This window comes from Marmota monax, unplaced genomic scaffold, assembly GCF_021218885.2.
Source record: "Marmota monax isolate L192 unplaced genomic scaffold, Marmota_monax_Labrador192_F-V1.1 WCK01_AAM20220418_F8-fsc00079, whole genome shotgun sequence".
NCBI classification, from domain to species: domain Eukaryota; kingdom Metazoa; phylum Chordata; class Mammalia; order Rodentia; family Sciuridae; genus Marmota; species Marmota monax.
In genome coordinates this window covers 1,293,494-1,310,744 of record NW_026694099.1, presented here as the reverse complement: position 1 = coordinate 1,310,744, position 17,251 = coordinate 1,293,494, and the positions used below count along the sequence as shown (strand labels likewise).

Here is a 17,251-nt window from a genome sequence, read left to right as displayed (position 1 = left end):
AAGGCAGTGTTCCCGGTGCAATTGCAGAAAGACTTGGGGCAAACCTGAGCTGTGTTCCCATTAACTCCTCCATTGCACACCTTCCAGCCACGTTAGAGTTCCTGACTGTCTGGAACTGTGTATTAGTCATGTATTTAGATACATGCACTAAAATTAGATCTGAAGACAAACAAGAGTCTATAGAGCCTAAGAAAAAAATGTTCATAATTTGTGAGACCTTTTTGTTTTTAATACACTGTATGCTCATGAGGAAACTTGTTATATTTGCTGCAAGGTGATACTGGATACAGGTCTAGGTACTAGACCATAGTCTCCCAACTAACACAATTAAAAAAAAAAAAAGTATTTATCCAGCTTTTACTAAATGCTAGTTCCTGTGCTGTAAGCTCTTTACATACGCTATCTTATTTAATACTGACAACAATCCTATGAAAATTGATCTTATTGTTTTGTTATTGTAAATAGGTGAGAATTGAGTCACAAAGCTGATAGGTAATTTGCTGAGGTTCACACAGTTGATAACTGAATGGTCTGACTCCAGAGCCAAAATGCTTCCCCATCCTCTATTTCTACTTGGTAACCACAGGAGAAAGGTTGATGTGTGTCACATGGTGGTGGAATGGGCCATGGAGGAAGACAGCTCAAGACTAGAATCTGGAAGGACTGTAAATGTCTAATACTGAAAAACTTTGGGAAAAATGTTTTTTTAAAAGGATATCTTTCAACAGAGAAATGTGGCCATAGGCATAATTGTACTCAAATGGTGTTGACTGATGGAAAAATGATATGTCCAAAAGACTTCAGACCCATGTGGTTTAAACCACTTTAGAATATTTCACATTTTAGACTCTAAAAGAATGTATTAGCTTCTTTTTTTAATATTTATGTGTGTATCTTTAGTTTTAGGTGGATACATTAGTTTGTTTTTTATGTGGTGCTGAGGATCGAACCCAGTGCCTCACGTGTATGCTAGGCGAGCATTCTACCACTAAGCCACCACCCCAGCCCCTGTATTAGCTTCTAATACCTAAAATGTTTGCTGGATGCCGACCAGACGGAGGGAGTAGAAAGACTGGTTCTTAAGTTTGTACTTTCATTAAAAAGAAAAAAAGAGGGCTGGGGTTGTAACTCAGCGGTGGAGTGCTCACCTAGCACGTGTGAGGCCGGGGTTCGATCCTCAGCACCACATAAAAATAAATAAATGAAGTAAAGGTATTGTGTACAACTACAACTAAAAAATAAAATATTTTTTTTAAAAAGAAATAAACAAATACAGACAGACAGACATAAGAGTATTAGGATTGTTTCATTCAGGATGAAAATATGATTAAAACTCTCATCATTCTCAAAGAAAATTCTGGGACAGAAGCCAGCTCAGAGACATTTCAAAAGAAACATATCTTGGTGAGTAGGAGGTCTATAGCCAGCAAAGTAATAAGTGGTAGCTATCGTTTACTGAACACTTGCTATAACCAGGTACATGGTACTTGATGAGTAGTTTATGAATAGTTTCAGGCAATATACAGTATTATGGAAATGCAAGGTTCAGGTAGTGCAGTGGCACACACCTGTAGCTGTAGCTACTCCTGAGACTGAAACAGGAGGATCACAAGTTCCAGGCCAGCCTAGGCAATTTAGTGAGACCCTGTCTCAAAAATAAAAAATGAAAAGGGTTGGGGATGTAGCTCAGTGGTAAAGCACCTGTGGGTTCAACCCCAAGTACTAAGAAAGAAAGAAAAGAAAAGAAAAGAAAAGAAGGAAGGAAGGAAGGAAGAAAAAAGAGAAAAATGCAAGGTCGCAAGATTCAAATAGGTAAAGGACTGGGTAATAGGCAAAGCAAGGTCATTGAACTTTGAAGCTACTAGATTTAACTGCAATGTTCTATAGCATGGAGCACAAGGTGGTTGAGACCAGGGATCTTGTTCCACACTTCCCACCTCCAGGAACCAGAGAGCTCAGGGACCAATTTTATTGAAACTGGTACTGTGAGGGCTACATAATGTTCCTTCAACGAGCAGAATTAAACAATGAATGACTAGCAGGAGACTTTTAAGAGTCCAGGAAAGTAAAGAGGAAGTCAGCAGGTATAAAGTGGTGTTCAAAAGAAAGAACCAAAAAGCCCATTTTATTTGGAAAAATAACAATAAAAACATGCTGTACAAAATCAGATGACCTTTTCAAAGAGGCTAGCACCAAATATACAACTTTTCTGAGTTAAATCAGCTTATTGAAATGAGGTAGAGGTTTGGGATTCTCAAAAGTTGACAAGCTGCCAAGGTTTTCTTCTGAGGGTTAATCCAGCTGCCTACAAGCTTAAGTGTCTCAGGAATCTGTTGTTGCTCTCATTATTTTCTCCTTGCTTTTGTGGGGCAAGGGGAGGATCTAGAAAAGCAGCCAGGAGCAAGTTAGTCCAGGAGTAGATTCCAATCTACAGAACACAAGGACCATGCCTAGGGTGGTGGTGCATACCTATAATTCCAGTTGCTTGGGAGACTGAGGCAAGAGGATCACAAGTTTGAGGCCAGGCTGGGCAATTTAGTGATCTCTTTTCTAGTATACTTAAATGCCCTGGATTTAAACCCCAGTACACTAAAACAGAAAGAAAGTGAGGAAGGAAAGAAGAAAACAAGAACAATTCAGGAACTCAGGGGTCTAGAAACTGTTCTCTTTTGTGTTTTTTTGTGTTTGGCTTTTTGTTGTTGTTTTGTGTGTATGTGTGTTCTCTTTTTGTTTTGTTTTTGGTACTGGGGGTTAAACCCAGGGTCTGTTCAGACTGACAGACATTCTACCACTGACCTATATCCCCAGACCTCTCTTCTGATTTTTATCTCCCTATTGAGCATACAGAGCAAGAAGAACCATATCTTGTTCCTGTCCCAGAATTTGCTTAGAGAGACTCACCTCCACTTCTGTCTCTTTTCTGTGGAGTTCTAGAAATGGCAAACTGCAAGCCGCCACTTAGGAAAAAGGTGGGGGCTGTTGGTCATAGGATTGGAGATTATTCCATAATTTAGCAAACACTCATTGAGTACATTATACCCTAGGCTTTGTGCTGAGCAGTGGTGAATTTTATTTCTAAGAAGCAGAATAATCCCTCAAGTCTATTTTAAGCTGTTTTATTTATAGAATGATTGAAGTTTGGACTGAAGCTTTATTGATCACATCTCATCCCTTATTCTTTGTCACAGTCATAAATTTTCCCATTGGTTGGCTCCCTGCTTTAAATAACTCAGCATCATCAGTGACGTCACTTCTGGGGAGAGAGTTTTACAGTACGCCTGAAGATGTCCTAGGCAACCTCATACTGAGCTGCATATTGTGAAGGCAGATTGCTTGGAGTATCGTTGCTGCAGAATTATCAGTGTACTTTTCCTTATCTCTATCTTAAAGGTGCCTTCTTGCACGTCTGTGAAATGCATACTTTAGTTACTTCTTGTAGAATATAATTCTGTGGAGGGTGGTTAGTAAGTAGCTGAAATAGGCAGGTCAGGCTGCCTTAAGGGGGCTTTTGAGACCTGGTTCTGGAATTAGAAAGCTTAAGATGAATTTTTCCATGATTTGTAACAAATAGAGAGGGAGGAGCCATCAGTGATACATCAGAGGAGGACCGGCTTTGGAGATAATCTTGGGTTTGCAAACTGCTTCCCTGTATACACTCTTCCTATCCTTGAACAACTTAATTATCAGTTTACTTAGCTATTAAATGAAAGTTTCTTTTGGAGTGTTAAAACAAAGCCCCTACTCTGTGGTATGTGTTCAGTCAATATTAGTTTCTCTTCTTGAGCTCGTCCTCTATCACCCCTACTTTTCCTCCAACTCCCAACTCAGACACTCACTAATTCTGGTTCAGAAATTTTGATTGCACTGATTGGATGATGGGAAGAACTGACCATTTCAGCAACTAGCCAATTGCCTTTCCATTTTTCTCTGTTGATATGAATCTATGTACTCATTAGCAGCTTTCCCCTGCAACCAGTAGTCTTTTTCATCCCTAATACCGTGTCAAAATGTTGCATAGCACATCCGTAACTTCTCTTCTACCTGGTGCTGTTAGCTGTATGTGTGCATACACATGTCTTCACACAATTCCTTGAGAGCAGGGACTGAGTCTTACTCAATTTCATGTCTCCACATTCTCAGTGTAGCACATGTAAGTGCTAAGAAAGTATTTGTTGAATAATAGCTGTCAGTTAAAAAATGAATCAACTGCCTGTAATCCCAGTGACTCTGGAGGCTGAGATAGGAGGATCACAGTTCAAAGGCAGCCTCAGCAATTTAGCAAGGCCCTGCCTCAAACAAACAAACAAAAGGCTGGGAATGTGGCTCAGTGGAAACGTTCCCCTGGGTCCAGTCCCCAGTACCAATTAAAAGTGAGTTATTCCCATGAACCATACATTTTGTGCTTAGCAAAAAAAAAAAAAAAAATCCACATTCAAAGCTGAAAGGGATTTAGGGACTTGAGAGATTACCAGATTACTAGATGATGACATTGAAGCTTGAAGGTAGAGCAATCAGATGCATTGTTGTGTGAGGCTGATCTGTTCTTTGTAGGATGTTTAGCAACATTCCCGGCCTTGCCACCCTAAGTACCAGTAACATCTCACTCCAGTATGAAAACCAAAAGTATCTCCAGACTTTGTCAGCTGAAAATGAGGAGCAAATTGTCCCTGATTGAAAAGCCACTTAAGAAGTCAAAGTCTTTCCCTGTAGTTGCGTGATTCTCCAATCAGGCAGGGAAACACTGGAGGTAAAATTAAGTCCTTGCAGGGCATTTTTGAAACTGAATACTTTTTGCCCCTCAGGCCACAATGCCTGTCTTTCATTGGCGGGTGGGTGGTAGTTATGTCCTTTTATTTCATTAAAGACCATGTGTGAACAAATGCTTCCCAATTACCTTCCAAAGCAAGCATGTACTGAGTGGGCGCTCAATAAATACTTTTTGAAATGCAATTACCTGCGGCCCTGCAGCATCTAAAAATTATATCTAGACAAGTAGACAAATGACTCAGAGAATGCTTCATGGTCCTGGCTGTACGGTGCTGTTTCAGAGCCAAGCCTCCTAAGCAAGCTTGTTGGATTCTTCTACAGTTGGTGCCTATCCCTACTGCTACAGATCCTAGTATGTCCTTATCTTTGTTAGCATTTCATAGATTATAAAGTGCCTCATGTGGATGTGATCTCCCTTGAGCCCCACAACAACCCTGTAAGTAGGCAGAGCAGGCACAATTATTCCCATTCTGTACATGAAGGAAGTGATTCAGATCACAGGGCTTCTAAGTGGCAAAGTGAGAACCCAGTAGCTCCTCCAACTCTTGAGTTTATTGCCCTTTCCAGTAAGGAATCCAGAACAGCAGAGTCCTGCATGCTGTCCACATCTCCAATCTGCAGGACATTTAGTCCTGAAGGGAATATGTTGGAGTCTTGACCTGTTCCTACCCCTGTGGCAGCTGTTTGTACAACCCTGATGGGAAAGTGTGTGCAGGGAGAGGCACATGAGCCTGCAGGCCTGGGGTGAGAGTCAAAGCCTCTCCAGCGTGCCAGACCCTGCTTTCACACTGTTCCCTCAGTCCTGAAAAGCTCTGAGAGTCTCCCAGCCATTTATGGAGAAAGCACAAAGCAGATTCACTTCAGCTTTCTCTGGACATGAAAATGGCCAGAACCTCCAAGCCCCAACAGGAAGCTGTGGTTAGACTTCAAGACTAACATGAAAAAGTAAGGAAAGCCAAAGCCTTTTGGATCTGAGGGTCTGTTGGGCATTAGAAGTCTATAATTCCATGCCCTAGGAAATACTTTGATGGCTACAGATTTTCTAGTGTGGACAGGCCTGGATGTGAGTAATGCCTTAATGGGAGTCACATGAGTATTGACATACAGGTGGGGAGGTTAGTGATTATTCATGGCAAATGTGGATTTTCTCAATTCTGGCAATTTTTCTAGTGAAGACTTGCCCGCTGATACAATTTGCCCCCACCCCCCCGCCCTTTTGGCCCATTTTTAATACAACGGTTTGCTTAGCTTTTCTTTGAAAGAACAAGCCAAGCTGGGCCTCATTGTCCAGGCATCCCAGAATCCATTTTTCACTAAAGAAGATCTGTGTGATAAGATGATTACTTTGTTAATTGGGGTGGATGGAAGCAGGAGTAAAACCCTGACCTCAATTACCTAGGCATTACCAGACAGGTGTGCATCACACACTTAAATGGCCTTATAGACAATGTGTAAAAGAGTAAAACAACAGAGGAAAAAAAAAATCCCCACAGCAGTCGATTTTCCTCCTAAATCTCATCAAAAAATGTTCCCACCAGGCATGGTGGTGCACGCCTGTAATCCTAGGGACCTGGGAGGTTGAGGCAGGAAATCACAAGTTCAAAGCCAGTCTTAGCAATTTAGCAAGGCTCTAAGCAACTTAGTGAGACCCTGTCTCAAAAATGAAAAAAAATAAAAATAAAAAGGGCTGGGGATGTAGCACAGTAGTTAAGTGCCTGTGGGTTTAATACCCGGTACCAAAAAGAAAGAAAGGTTCTCTGTTCTCCTTTATCAAAGCCACTCTAGGAAAGTCTCATTTGGACAGTGTCCAAGTTTGGAAGCCCTCCAGCTGAAGTGTGTGTCCTGCAGTTTCTAGAGGAGAGGCAGCATGGAGTCTGCAGGAAACCCTGGCAGGAGTCCAAGGACTTGGTCTCTCGTCCAGGCTTTGCTACTTCTGCAGTATGTGACTTTGATCAAGTCTCTTCTCTCTGAGCCTCAGTTCCCACAAAGGTAAATAGGGATGATGCTACTTGCCCTGCCCACCTAAGAAAGTAGTTATCAGACTCAAGTAATGTAGTGGACATGAATGTTTTGTAAATCACCATTGAGATAGAAGGAAGGAATCAGATATCTGTTCCAATTCTTTTTTGGTGGGCAGGGGGATACTGGGGATCAAACCCAGGGGTGTCCTACCACTGAGTTACATCCCCTGTCCTTTTTTTTGAGACGGATTTCGCTAAGCTGCTGGGGCTAGCCTCAAACTTGTGATCCTCCTTCCTCAGCCTCCAGCGTAGCTGGGATTTCAGGTGTGTACCACTGAACCCAGCAATATGTTCTTATTCTTTAATAAGTGCTGTGTGTAAACTATTCCCCTTGCCCGTGTGGAGTGGGGCATGAAGTTACTCCAGTATCTATGGGAAGTGAAATGCTTGAGATTGTGGCAGAAGATTTAGGTTCCAGTCTAGCTACTACTACCTTACCCTGTGATTTAGGCAAGTAACTACCTCTCTGAATCTCAGTTTCTTTATCCATAAAATAGGAATAATAATGCCTCTCCTTCATTTTCTTTATTTGGAAAATGGGAATATTATAATTGCCCTGCTTTCTTCCCTATGAATTGGAGTTGATAATAATAGCCAGTCTAGTTTACTCAGCACTGAAATAAGTAGGTTGATTTACTTGTTTGCCTATGTACAATACACACTCAACATTGTTACGGGATTTGGAAGTTCCAAATAAAAATGCAGTAAATGATGTCAGACATTATTTATTCAGTAAACATTTATGGAGTGTCTGTCTACTAGGGGACACTTCATAGATGAGGGAAAGAAACACAGTTCCTGCTATTGCAGCTTACAGTACCGTGGAAGAGAGAAATATTAATCAAATAATTATACCAAAGATTGTATGTTGTAGACGTTGCTTTTGAGCATGTAATGTAAAATCTGCCAGTCCAGAGCATTGCTCTGTTGTAAGCAACAATCCTCCCCTGCACAAGTTCCAGAAGCAACTAAGGTGGAAGAAATGTTCTCAGGTTATGTTTTTTTTTTTTTTTTAATTTTTAATATTTATTTTTGAGTTGTAGTCGGACACAATATCTTTATTTTATTTATGTGGTGCTGAGGATCAAACCCAGGGCCCCGCAGGTGCTAGGCGAGCGCTCTACCACTGAGCCACAACCCAGCCCCAGGTTATGTGTTTTTTTAGGTTGCTTCTTCCTAGAATCAGAGAAGAATTCCTTCCTGCTCCTGAGCACTCAGTTCAAGCTAGCAGAGCTCTTCTTTGTAATTTTAGTTTTGCCAAAATTAAGATGGGGGGCACTTTTTATAAAATTACTCAGGTCCCAATGCCAATCTACTAAGACCTTCCCAATCATGGCAGCTCCTTGGAAAGTGTCACAGAGCCTCCAAGAACAAGCGGAAGCAGGAAGTGGGCCAGACCCCTCCAGTGGCTTCTAGTCTTTCGCATCCCATCTTCCAGTGGCTCCTGTGACCTAGAAAGAGAAAGAGAGCACACACACTCTGGAAATGTCACAGCAACAGCAGAGACTCACTGAATCTGATTTACTGATCTCTATTGCCATGTTTGTTTTCCAAGAACCCTTAGTGGAACATTGACTCTTCATTCCTAAGAAGGTCAGATCTTTCAAATAACACCCACCCTCACATTCCCCCTCAGAACCGTTCCCAGCTCTAAGAAACAGCCTAGCTATTCCCTCCTCCTTTTTCAGTATCTTAAAGACCAAAGTCAAACCTTGTTTTTCTCCTGCTATTGATTGTTTTTCTAACCCCTTGAACTGGTTTTATAACCCTAGGTCTATTGCTCTCTTCTTGGCTGACTTTGAAATGCTCTGTAGATCACTCTTTTGATAACTTCCTGGTAGGCTAGGAATTTACTATTCTTATTAGGAACTCTGTCCCTAGTTCTTTCATTTCCCAGCACTGATGTCTTTCAGAGAACAGCTGTGAATTTAGTTTTGGCAGGTGAGGAGTTACGGGATGAACATGTCCTGAGTCCTGGGACACTAAGCCAACACATCATGCCGAGCACATGTGGGGACTGGTTGAGCAGAGAAGAGGATGGAAAGATGTCCTCTCATTCCTATCACTGAACTTTACATAAACATATAAGGAAAAAAAATCTTTTAAGAATTGTGCCACATGTGCATATACGAATATGTAACAACGAACCCCACCATTATGTACAACTTTAATGCACGGATAAAAAAAATGGAGGGGGAAAAAAACACTTGTGGCCAGGCATGGTGACATGTACCTGTAATATCAGTGGCTTGGGAGGCTGAGGCAGGAGGATTGTGAGTTCAAAGCCAGCCTCACAAAAGCAAGGTGCTAAGCGAGTCAGTGAGACCCTGTCTCTAAATAAAATATAAAACAGGGCTGGGGATGTGGCTCAGTGATCGAGGGCACCTGAGTTCAATCCCAGTACCAAAAAAATAAAAAAGAAAGAACTTCTGGGCTGGGCACTGTTGCACACATCTGCAATCCCAAAAACTTGGGAAGCTTAGGCAGGAAGACCACATGTTTGAGGCCAACCTCAGCAACTTGGTGAGGCCCTAAGCAACTTAACAAGGCCTTGTTTCAAAATAAAACATGAAAAGGGCTGGGGATATATCTGTGATAAAGTGCCCCTGGGTTAAATCCCCAGTACCAAAACAAACAAACAAAAACAAACTTGTGCTACTCAGGATATCTTTTATCTATTCACTTTTTGCCTAATATTTGTATCACAGATTTGATGATGGGGGATTGTTTCTTCTTTTAGTTACGTTCTACAAGTAGCTCTGTTCTCTTGGGATAGACTGTTAACACCGAAAGAACGTACACATGTTTGAGACAAGAAATGTGCTTCCATTTCATCTGTTTCCAGCTGTGGCCCTATGCTGATTCTATATCTCAGTCTCTCTGGTTGTCACTGTTTTTAAGTCCTCTGGACCTGTTCTGCATTCTTACTATACATCTCGTGACAATTTTTTAGTTTGGAAATGGACAAAATATTCTGCATCCCAGAGGAATAGAACATTATGCTTTTAGAACGTGAATATTCTCTTCTCTTCCCTTTTAAGTGCAATAACTGGATGCCTGACCCTGGATTAAAATTGGGTTTTGGGGATGGGAATGTAACTATGTGGTAGAGCACTTTCCTAGAGACCCTGGGTTCACTCTCGCCACTGCAATAAGTAAGTCAGTAAGTAAATTGAATTTTGGTTTACAAGTGAAATTATCAGAAGGGCTAGGGATATGTAACTCAGTTGGTGGGGTTTGCCTTGCCCTGAGTTCAATCCCCAGCACCGCCAAAAAAAAAAAAAAAAAACAAGTGAAAGTATCAGGAATGAATTGAGGTTTAGTTATGGTTGAGATCAGAAAAGTCAAGCATAAAACTGATTTTTGGTTTTTGTTTGTTTTTTGGTACAGGGGATTGAATCAGGGGCACTTAACCACTGAGCCACGTCCCCAACCCTTTTTTATTTTTTATTTTGAGACAGGTTCTTGCTAAGTTGCTTAGGAGTCTGCTACCTTTCTAAGGCTGGCTTTGAATTTGTGATCCCCCTGCCTCAGCTCCTGAGCCCCTGAAATTACAGGTGTGCGCCACCACACCTGGCTAAGCATAGGACTTTTTACACTCTCCAAACCATGAAAGAGAGATGTTGGGAATTGAAGATGTCTCCAGAACACTGTCAAGCCCACCATGCCTCATGATACTTCAGCCCTGCATTTCCACCTGGATTCATTTAGTCTTGCTTCTTCCCTTAGGCATTTGGTGATGCAGCTGAACAGGGCTTGGACCCTATTACCCCCTCTAATCATTTTAATCATAAGAATTGGACAAAGGAAAACTTGGGAAGAAGCATGTCAGGCACTGCCCCACACTCCTCCTCCTCCCCTGCTCAACCCAGCCCAGGAGTCCTCATTCTGTACTTGCTGCTGGCCTCATCTCTCAGAGAAAACCAGCCCAGTGTGTATAGAAGAAATGGATTAGTGGAAAGAGCATTGGATTAAACATCAGGAGACTGACTTCAAGATCCAATTTTACCCATCAGTAACTATGGAATTTGGAGGAAGCCACTTAACCCCACTGTGTCTTAGTCTCTTGGTTTGTAAAATAGAGAGAAATGTCTGCCCTTCCTCCTTTTCCTGGATTCTGAAAGGTTGTTGTGAGGGGCAAATGAAACAATGGAGGGGAATGACCTTTGGAAGAATGTAGTGCTGAGGCTTTGCATGTTGTACTCCTACAAACCATTTCCAGACTACTGGGAATGTTTTTATAGGGTTATTTCATGTTCTCCACTAAGGGTGGGGCTGTTGTGTCTGGGGTAGAAGCCAAGCTTCCAGGAGTGCTGTCCATACTCATAGGTTTTGAAAACCTCCAGTCGTGGGGTGTCCAAAAGATTTTGCCCTTTGGCTCCTTTTTTAAGCTTTCTAGTTGACAGATGGTCTCTGAGAGCAGCCCACTTTTCCAGTCCTGACATTATCTGCCAATCTTAGACCCTTGTCACCTTGGGTGGACCATGTGTAGCCCAGTTACAGTATCCTGAGATTCAGTATTTGCTTAATCATTTACTACTGTGTAGATTTAGACAACTCTCTTGGTATCTCTAAGACTCAGTTTCCTCCTCTGTAAAATATAATAAACGTTATATTGACTCCAGAGTGTTGTTTGGAGAATTAAATGAAGCACCTAAAGTACTTTAACCAAGTTCCTGGCCAATGTATGTCAGTTCTCTGCTCAGAGGTATCCCTACTAGGGATTATTGCTAGACACATTTTCTGAAGATCATTTACTTATCTCATAGGCAATTTAGAATTGGATCAGAGATGTAACCACCCTGCAAAGGCCAATCCTGCCATGTCTTGACCTCACTGTCTCACTTCCTTTTCCTGGTGCTTCCTACAGGGAACATCATTGGCTCTGGAATCTTTGTCTCACCCAAGGGTGTGCTGGAGAATGCGGGCTCTGTGGGCCTCGCACTCATTGTCTGGATTGTGACAGGCATCATCACAGCCGTGGGAGCTCTCTGCTATGCTGAGCTGGGGGTCACCATCCCCAAATCTGGAGGTGACTACTCCTATGTCAAGGACATCTTTGGAGGACTGGCAGGGTAAGCACATCTGCGGAGGCCTAAGTGGTCTAGAAGAAAAGGAGAAAGGTGGTTCAGAAACAGGTCAGATTGGGGGTTTCTAGTCTCAACGTGCAGTCTCTCCGTGGTGCTGCCATTTTGCCTCCATGTCATGGTCGCTAGTGTAGCTTTGTGTCCCTTTAATATTCCTAAGAGTGATGGAGAACTGGGTTGTAATTTTAATCTCTTCACTGATCTTGGTGGGCAAGAGTGTGAGCCAAAGCAAATAGAGCTATGTGACAACACTGACGATAGACTTCCAGGAAAAGTTGTCACAAAAACGTAGACCTTTTTTTATCTTGACAAATGAGAGTGACCAGTAAGTGTGCCCTCTTTTCGTATTACTGAGGATGATGCCCTCCCTCTAGAATCAAGCCCTAATCTGGAATTTCCTCAGGTTCTTCAAACCTGCCAAGGAGCTCATCTCTCACCAATGGGTCAATGGGTGTGAAAGCCACTTCCTGGAATACCCCACTAGATGCCTCCCCCAGCAGTTGCTAATATAACCACACCCTTAGCATGTCTTGGCTGTCAGAATCCTGGGGTTGCAGGGTTGCAAATTTAATTTTTCCCCCAGTGAATGCTGGGGGCCACAGTGGCAGAGAAGAGATGATGAAAGGAGAAGGGAGAGAGAAAGATGCCAAGACTGGTGTTGGTGCTAGTTGAAACTTAGCTTTCCATCGTTAAACAATTTTACTGCCGTTGTAGAGCGCTGGGTGTCTCATTTGGGGTGGGGGTGGGAGCTGGGCTCTTTAGCATCCCTGAAAATTAAAAAAAGGAAACACACCCCTTTAATCTACCTGCCTCTGCTCATGGCTGCCCACCAACTTGCCCAGGCTCTCTTCAGATGACTGAATTCCTGCCGTGCCCTTTGGCGGGCTGTCCTCTTCCTCCTTCAGGTTCCTGAGGCTGTGGATTGCTGTGCTGGTGATCTACCCCACCAACCAAGCCGTCATCGCCCTCACCTTCTCCAACTATGTGTTGCAGCCACTCTTCCCCACCTGCTTCCCCCCAGAGTCTGGCCTTCGTCTCCTGGCTGCCATCTGCTTATGTAAGTATTGGCTTGCATGCATCTGATTTTCCTTCCTGTTCTCCTGGTTTTTTGTTTTTGTTTTTTTTTCCCCCCATTATTTTTCTCTCCATTTCTTACAAGTGTATTTTGGAACCATGGACTCTGCATATAATTATCTGGTGTTTTAAAAAGAAGGAGAAACTTATTAGAGGCACAGTCATTTTTACTGACAGGGCTCTTAACATGAAGCACTTTCACCTATACTATCTGATTTGAACCTCATGATAAAACCATGAGGTAAGCTGGGTCAGTATTATCATTTTCCTAGAAGAGATAAGGAAACAGAGAGCCAAGCAAGTAGCTTACCCCAGGACACAGGCCCTGAGTGCGTCCAGGTCTTCTGATTCCCTCTCCAGCATAGCACACCGTGCCAGTTTATCCTGGCTGCTCATAGGAAGACTGCTTTGGCTTTGTAGGGGAAGGTCTGGTCCACTTCTACCTCAACTGGCCAACTCATACTTTGCAAACTCTCTTGGGAGACTTTGTCCCTGGTCTCTGCCCTGGATGAGTTTTCAAGATTGATTGATTAATTTTGGTACTAGGGATTGAACCCAGGGGTGCTCAACCATAAGCCACATCTCTAGCTCTTTTTTATTTTTTTATTTTTTTGAGACAGAGTCTCATTAAGTTGCTGGGATTATAGGCATGTGACACCACATCTGGCTAATTTTTACTTAAGTATTTATTTATTTAGGTACTGGGGATTAAATCCAGGGGTGCTTTACCACTGAGCTATATCCCCAGCCATTTTTATTTTTTGAGACAGGGTCTTGCTAAGTCGCTGAGGCTGGCCTTGAACGAGTGATCCTCCTGCTTCTGCCTCCCCAGTTGCTATGGTTACAGGGTGGTACCACCATACCCCACTTGGATGAGCTTTATAAATGGGGAAAGTCATATAAACAGATGTAGTAGCTGTGATTTAGTCAGTTTCAGTAAAAATTTAGGGAAGGGGAAAGATCTCTGTGAGCTGGAAAAGGTAGAAAAACTTAAGAGAGAAGTTCCACAGAGCCATGTTTCTAGGAAGTGTCAGTGCTGATCTCTGTGATCTCCATGGCTGGAGTATTCTACATCCTTAATCAAACACTAACTTCTCAAGCAACTACTTGGACGTGTTTCAGAGGTCATACTTCATAGTTGGCTTGGTCCCTGCCTTCTTACAACTTCTAGCACTCACATACTTAGCTGAGGATAGGGATGCTCCTGGCTGTAACTTTCCCAAGTCAGGCACTTCTTTTCCATCATGCTGGTGGGTCAGGGAGGGAGGACCATTTACTTATCCCAATACCTCTTACAGGCAAGCATCTGGAGCCTTGACAAATTTGCCCTCTTTGGCAGTAGAGGTCAATTCAGGGAGAGACCCCACCACCTAAGAAACTTCTAATGAGGGGCTGGTGATGAGGCTAAGTGGCAGAGAGCTTGCCTAGCATGCATAAGGCCCTAGATTCAATCCCTAGCTACACACACACACACACACACACACACACAAAGTTCTAATGTGGAGTTGAGACCCTTGTTTGGGACTTTATTCCTTGTGCTTGGTCAGTCCTGTTGAACTAGGCTGAGCCCCTGAGCCTGCATCTCCACTCCACACCATCTAACTGGGTGACTTGACTTTTTGGCATAGTTACTCAACCCACCCCACTGTCAGATGTGGATTGTAAATTGTAACCCTATGTCTCAGGAGGGTGTGAAATGTGTGAGAGAAGAAATGGGATGCACTCAGCACAGCAGTAGGCACCTTGTGTCCCAGCCATGTCAGTCACTGAGGATGTCAAGCTGCAAGGCCACTATCATCCTTGGTTCTTAGCTGGATCCACAGCTGGGGGAAGGGGAGGATGGAGGGCGTGGGAATGCAGGAAAAGTTGCTGGTTTTGCCATCAGACAAGCTAACAGGGGGAGGAAGGGGAAGCACATGAGTGCTGGTCACTGCTGTTTCTGTGTCTTATGCACACAGACAGCTTCCTTTTTCTTGCTGATGCTGCTGAAGTGTCTCAGACAAGAGGCCACCCTTGCCCTCCTACTAGAAATCAAGAACCCTTGGGTTGCTGATTTAGCTTACTGGCAGACACAGGTCCTGTGTTCAATCCCCAACACCAAAGGAAAGATCTTTGAGACCTGGTGTGGCAGCACACGCCTATAATCCCAGCCACTAGGGAAGCTGAGATAGGAGGATATCAAGATAGAGGCCAGCCTCAGCAATTTAGCAAGACCCTAAACAACTTAGCAAAACCCTGTCACAAAATTTTTAAAAATAAAAAGGTCTGGAGATGTAGGTCAGAGGTAAAGCATCCCTGGGTTTAATCCCCTTACCCCTCCCCCCCCAAAAAAAAAGACACTCCAGGAAGTTATTCAAGGGTTTGACCAGTTTCACAAAGACTACTGGGGTAGTGCAGCCTTGGGCGTCCCCTCAGGATGGGCCCAATCCTCCCAGGAGATTAGAGTTCCAGCTTAAGTTGGTGAGGTGGTACGCACTTATGATCCCAGTACCTCTGGAGCCTGAGGCAGAAGGATCACAAGTTCCAGTTCAGCCTAGACAATTTAGCAAGACCCTATTTGAAAATTAACTAACTAAATAAGTGTGTGACTCAGTGATAGAGCAACCCTGGGTTAAATTCCCAGTACTAAAAAAAAAAAAAAAAAAAAAATAGTGCTCCTGCTTGTATCTAACTCCAGAAAGTCAGGACACACAGTCCCCTCTGCAGCTCACCCCTCACCTAGACACTGCTAGCACCAAGCCAGGAGAAACTTAGAAACTGGCTGATAACAAAAATGAGGAGATCCTTCTCTTTATCTTTACCTCGTTCAAAGATTCAATAAAACCTATCTGGCCTGTCCTCTAAGTATAACTGCAAGGAAATTACCTCCAACTTGACAGTGTCAACCTTGTCCTCCAAAGACAGGAATTTTTCAGTGCCCTTGAAATAGGTGTTCAAGTATTTTTCTCCTTTGTAATCAGATTTTTTTTTGTCCTGTACTGGGAATTGATCATCTCAGGACCTTGTGTATGCTAGGCAAGTGCTCCACCTCTGCATTAACCTCACCAGTCCAAAGAAAATCTTAAACTTAAGCCTCTTCCTCATGTCACCTTTAGGGGAAGTGGAGAACAGCTCTGTTTCTCATGCTTTGTGGTATCCCTTTCCTGTGGCTGTGAAGGCCACTGGATGTTGTACACATCCACATATGTGAACACTCACACAAAAACACACACACACACACACACAATTCTTCCTTCTCTTCTTCTTTTTTTTTTTTTTTCTTCCTTCTCTTCTTTAGGCCTGATGTTCCCAGTTGTTTTAAGTGCATGTACAGAGGTTCTGTTTTCTGGTTTGTTGAATACTTGTTTTCTAAACTCACTTCTATATAGTCCCTCAAATCATCTCTTAAGCGATCCAGTGAAACAAAAGCCAGGCTGTCAGAAAGGCTTGGTGGATGCCATTTTTCACTAACATTTTTTATTCCAGCAGCCCTCTGACTCACCCAATCCCACCATCTTCCAACCCACTCTATCTTCTTAGCAGGTGCCAGATAAGTTAACTGCATAAAATAGGTACAATATTTTTTGTTTGTTTGTTTGTTTGCGGGGCTAGTGTTGAACCCAGGGCCTTGTACTTGCTAGGCAAGTGTCGTACCACTGAGCCCTGGTAGAGCCTTCTTTGGAAATCAAGCCTGGAGAAGCTCAACCTAGCTCTACTTCTGGCAGAAGCTGTAAAGAGCTTGAGTTTGATGAGAACGTATTTACATAGGAAATTCTGCTTTCTGCTGTCTCATTTTGGCATGCTGTTGATGGGCTTCATCCACTGAGCAATGAGAGGTTTGGGCCACCCTCCGTGGAGAGGTCACTGGTGTATAGCTAGGTCCTAGAGGACAGGGCACAGAGCCTAGCAGGGAAAAGCGGGTGTGGCAAAGCCTCAGGGTTGGGCTTTGCTTGGAGGCAGGAGATAAGGTCAAGAATAGTTCTGTGGTGGGGCGGTTTTTGGAAGCAATTGGATGAGAAATGAAGTTGTGATGAGCCAGATGGTGGGGGTGGAGAGGCGGAAAGAACCTGCTGTAACTGGCTTGCCTGCTGGAGCCCGGAGCCCGGGAGCCCTGTGGTGGTGGGGGGGGTGTAGTTGGAGAGGGAGAGAAAGAAGGAACTGCAGATCTGGATCTCTCTTATGCAACTGCAGCGCCACTTTGAGTTATTCTATTATTTAGGTCAAAGCTGATTATTCACTGCTGAGTCAGCAGAATATCCCTGGCCACCCGGCAGCAAAAAAGGAAAGTATTTTTACATTTTAATTAAATGAAAAGCCTTTCTC

At 43.2% G+C, this 17,251-nt stretch overlaps 1 protein-coding gene across 1 annotated transcript in view; it reads left to right on the top strand.

Annotated features, from left to right (window-relative positions):
• Slc7a8 (solute carrier family 7 member 8) overlaps positions 1-17,251 on the top strand; it is a 57,681-nt gene that overhangs the window by 5,400 nt on the left and 35,030 nt on the right. The window contains exons 3-4 of the mRNA XM_046465244.2: positions 11,659-11,863; positions 12,781-12,932. Of these exons, the coding sequence (XP_046321200.1) occupies positions 11,659-11,863; positions 12,781-12,932 (357 nt within the window). The remainder of the gene's footprint in view (positions 1-11,658; positions 11,864-12,780; positions 12,933-17,251) is intronic.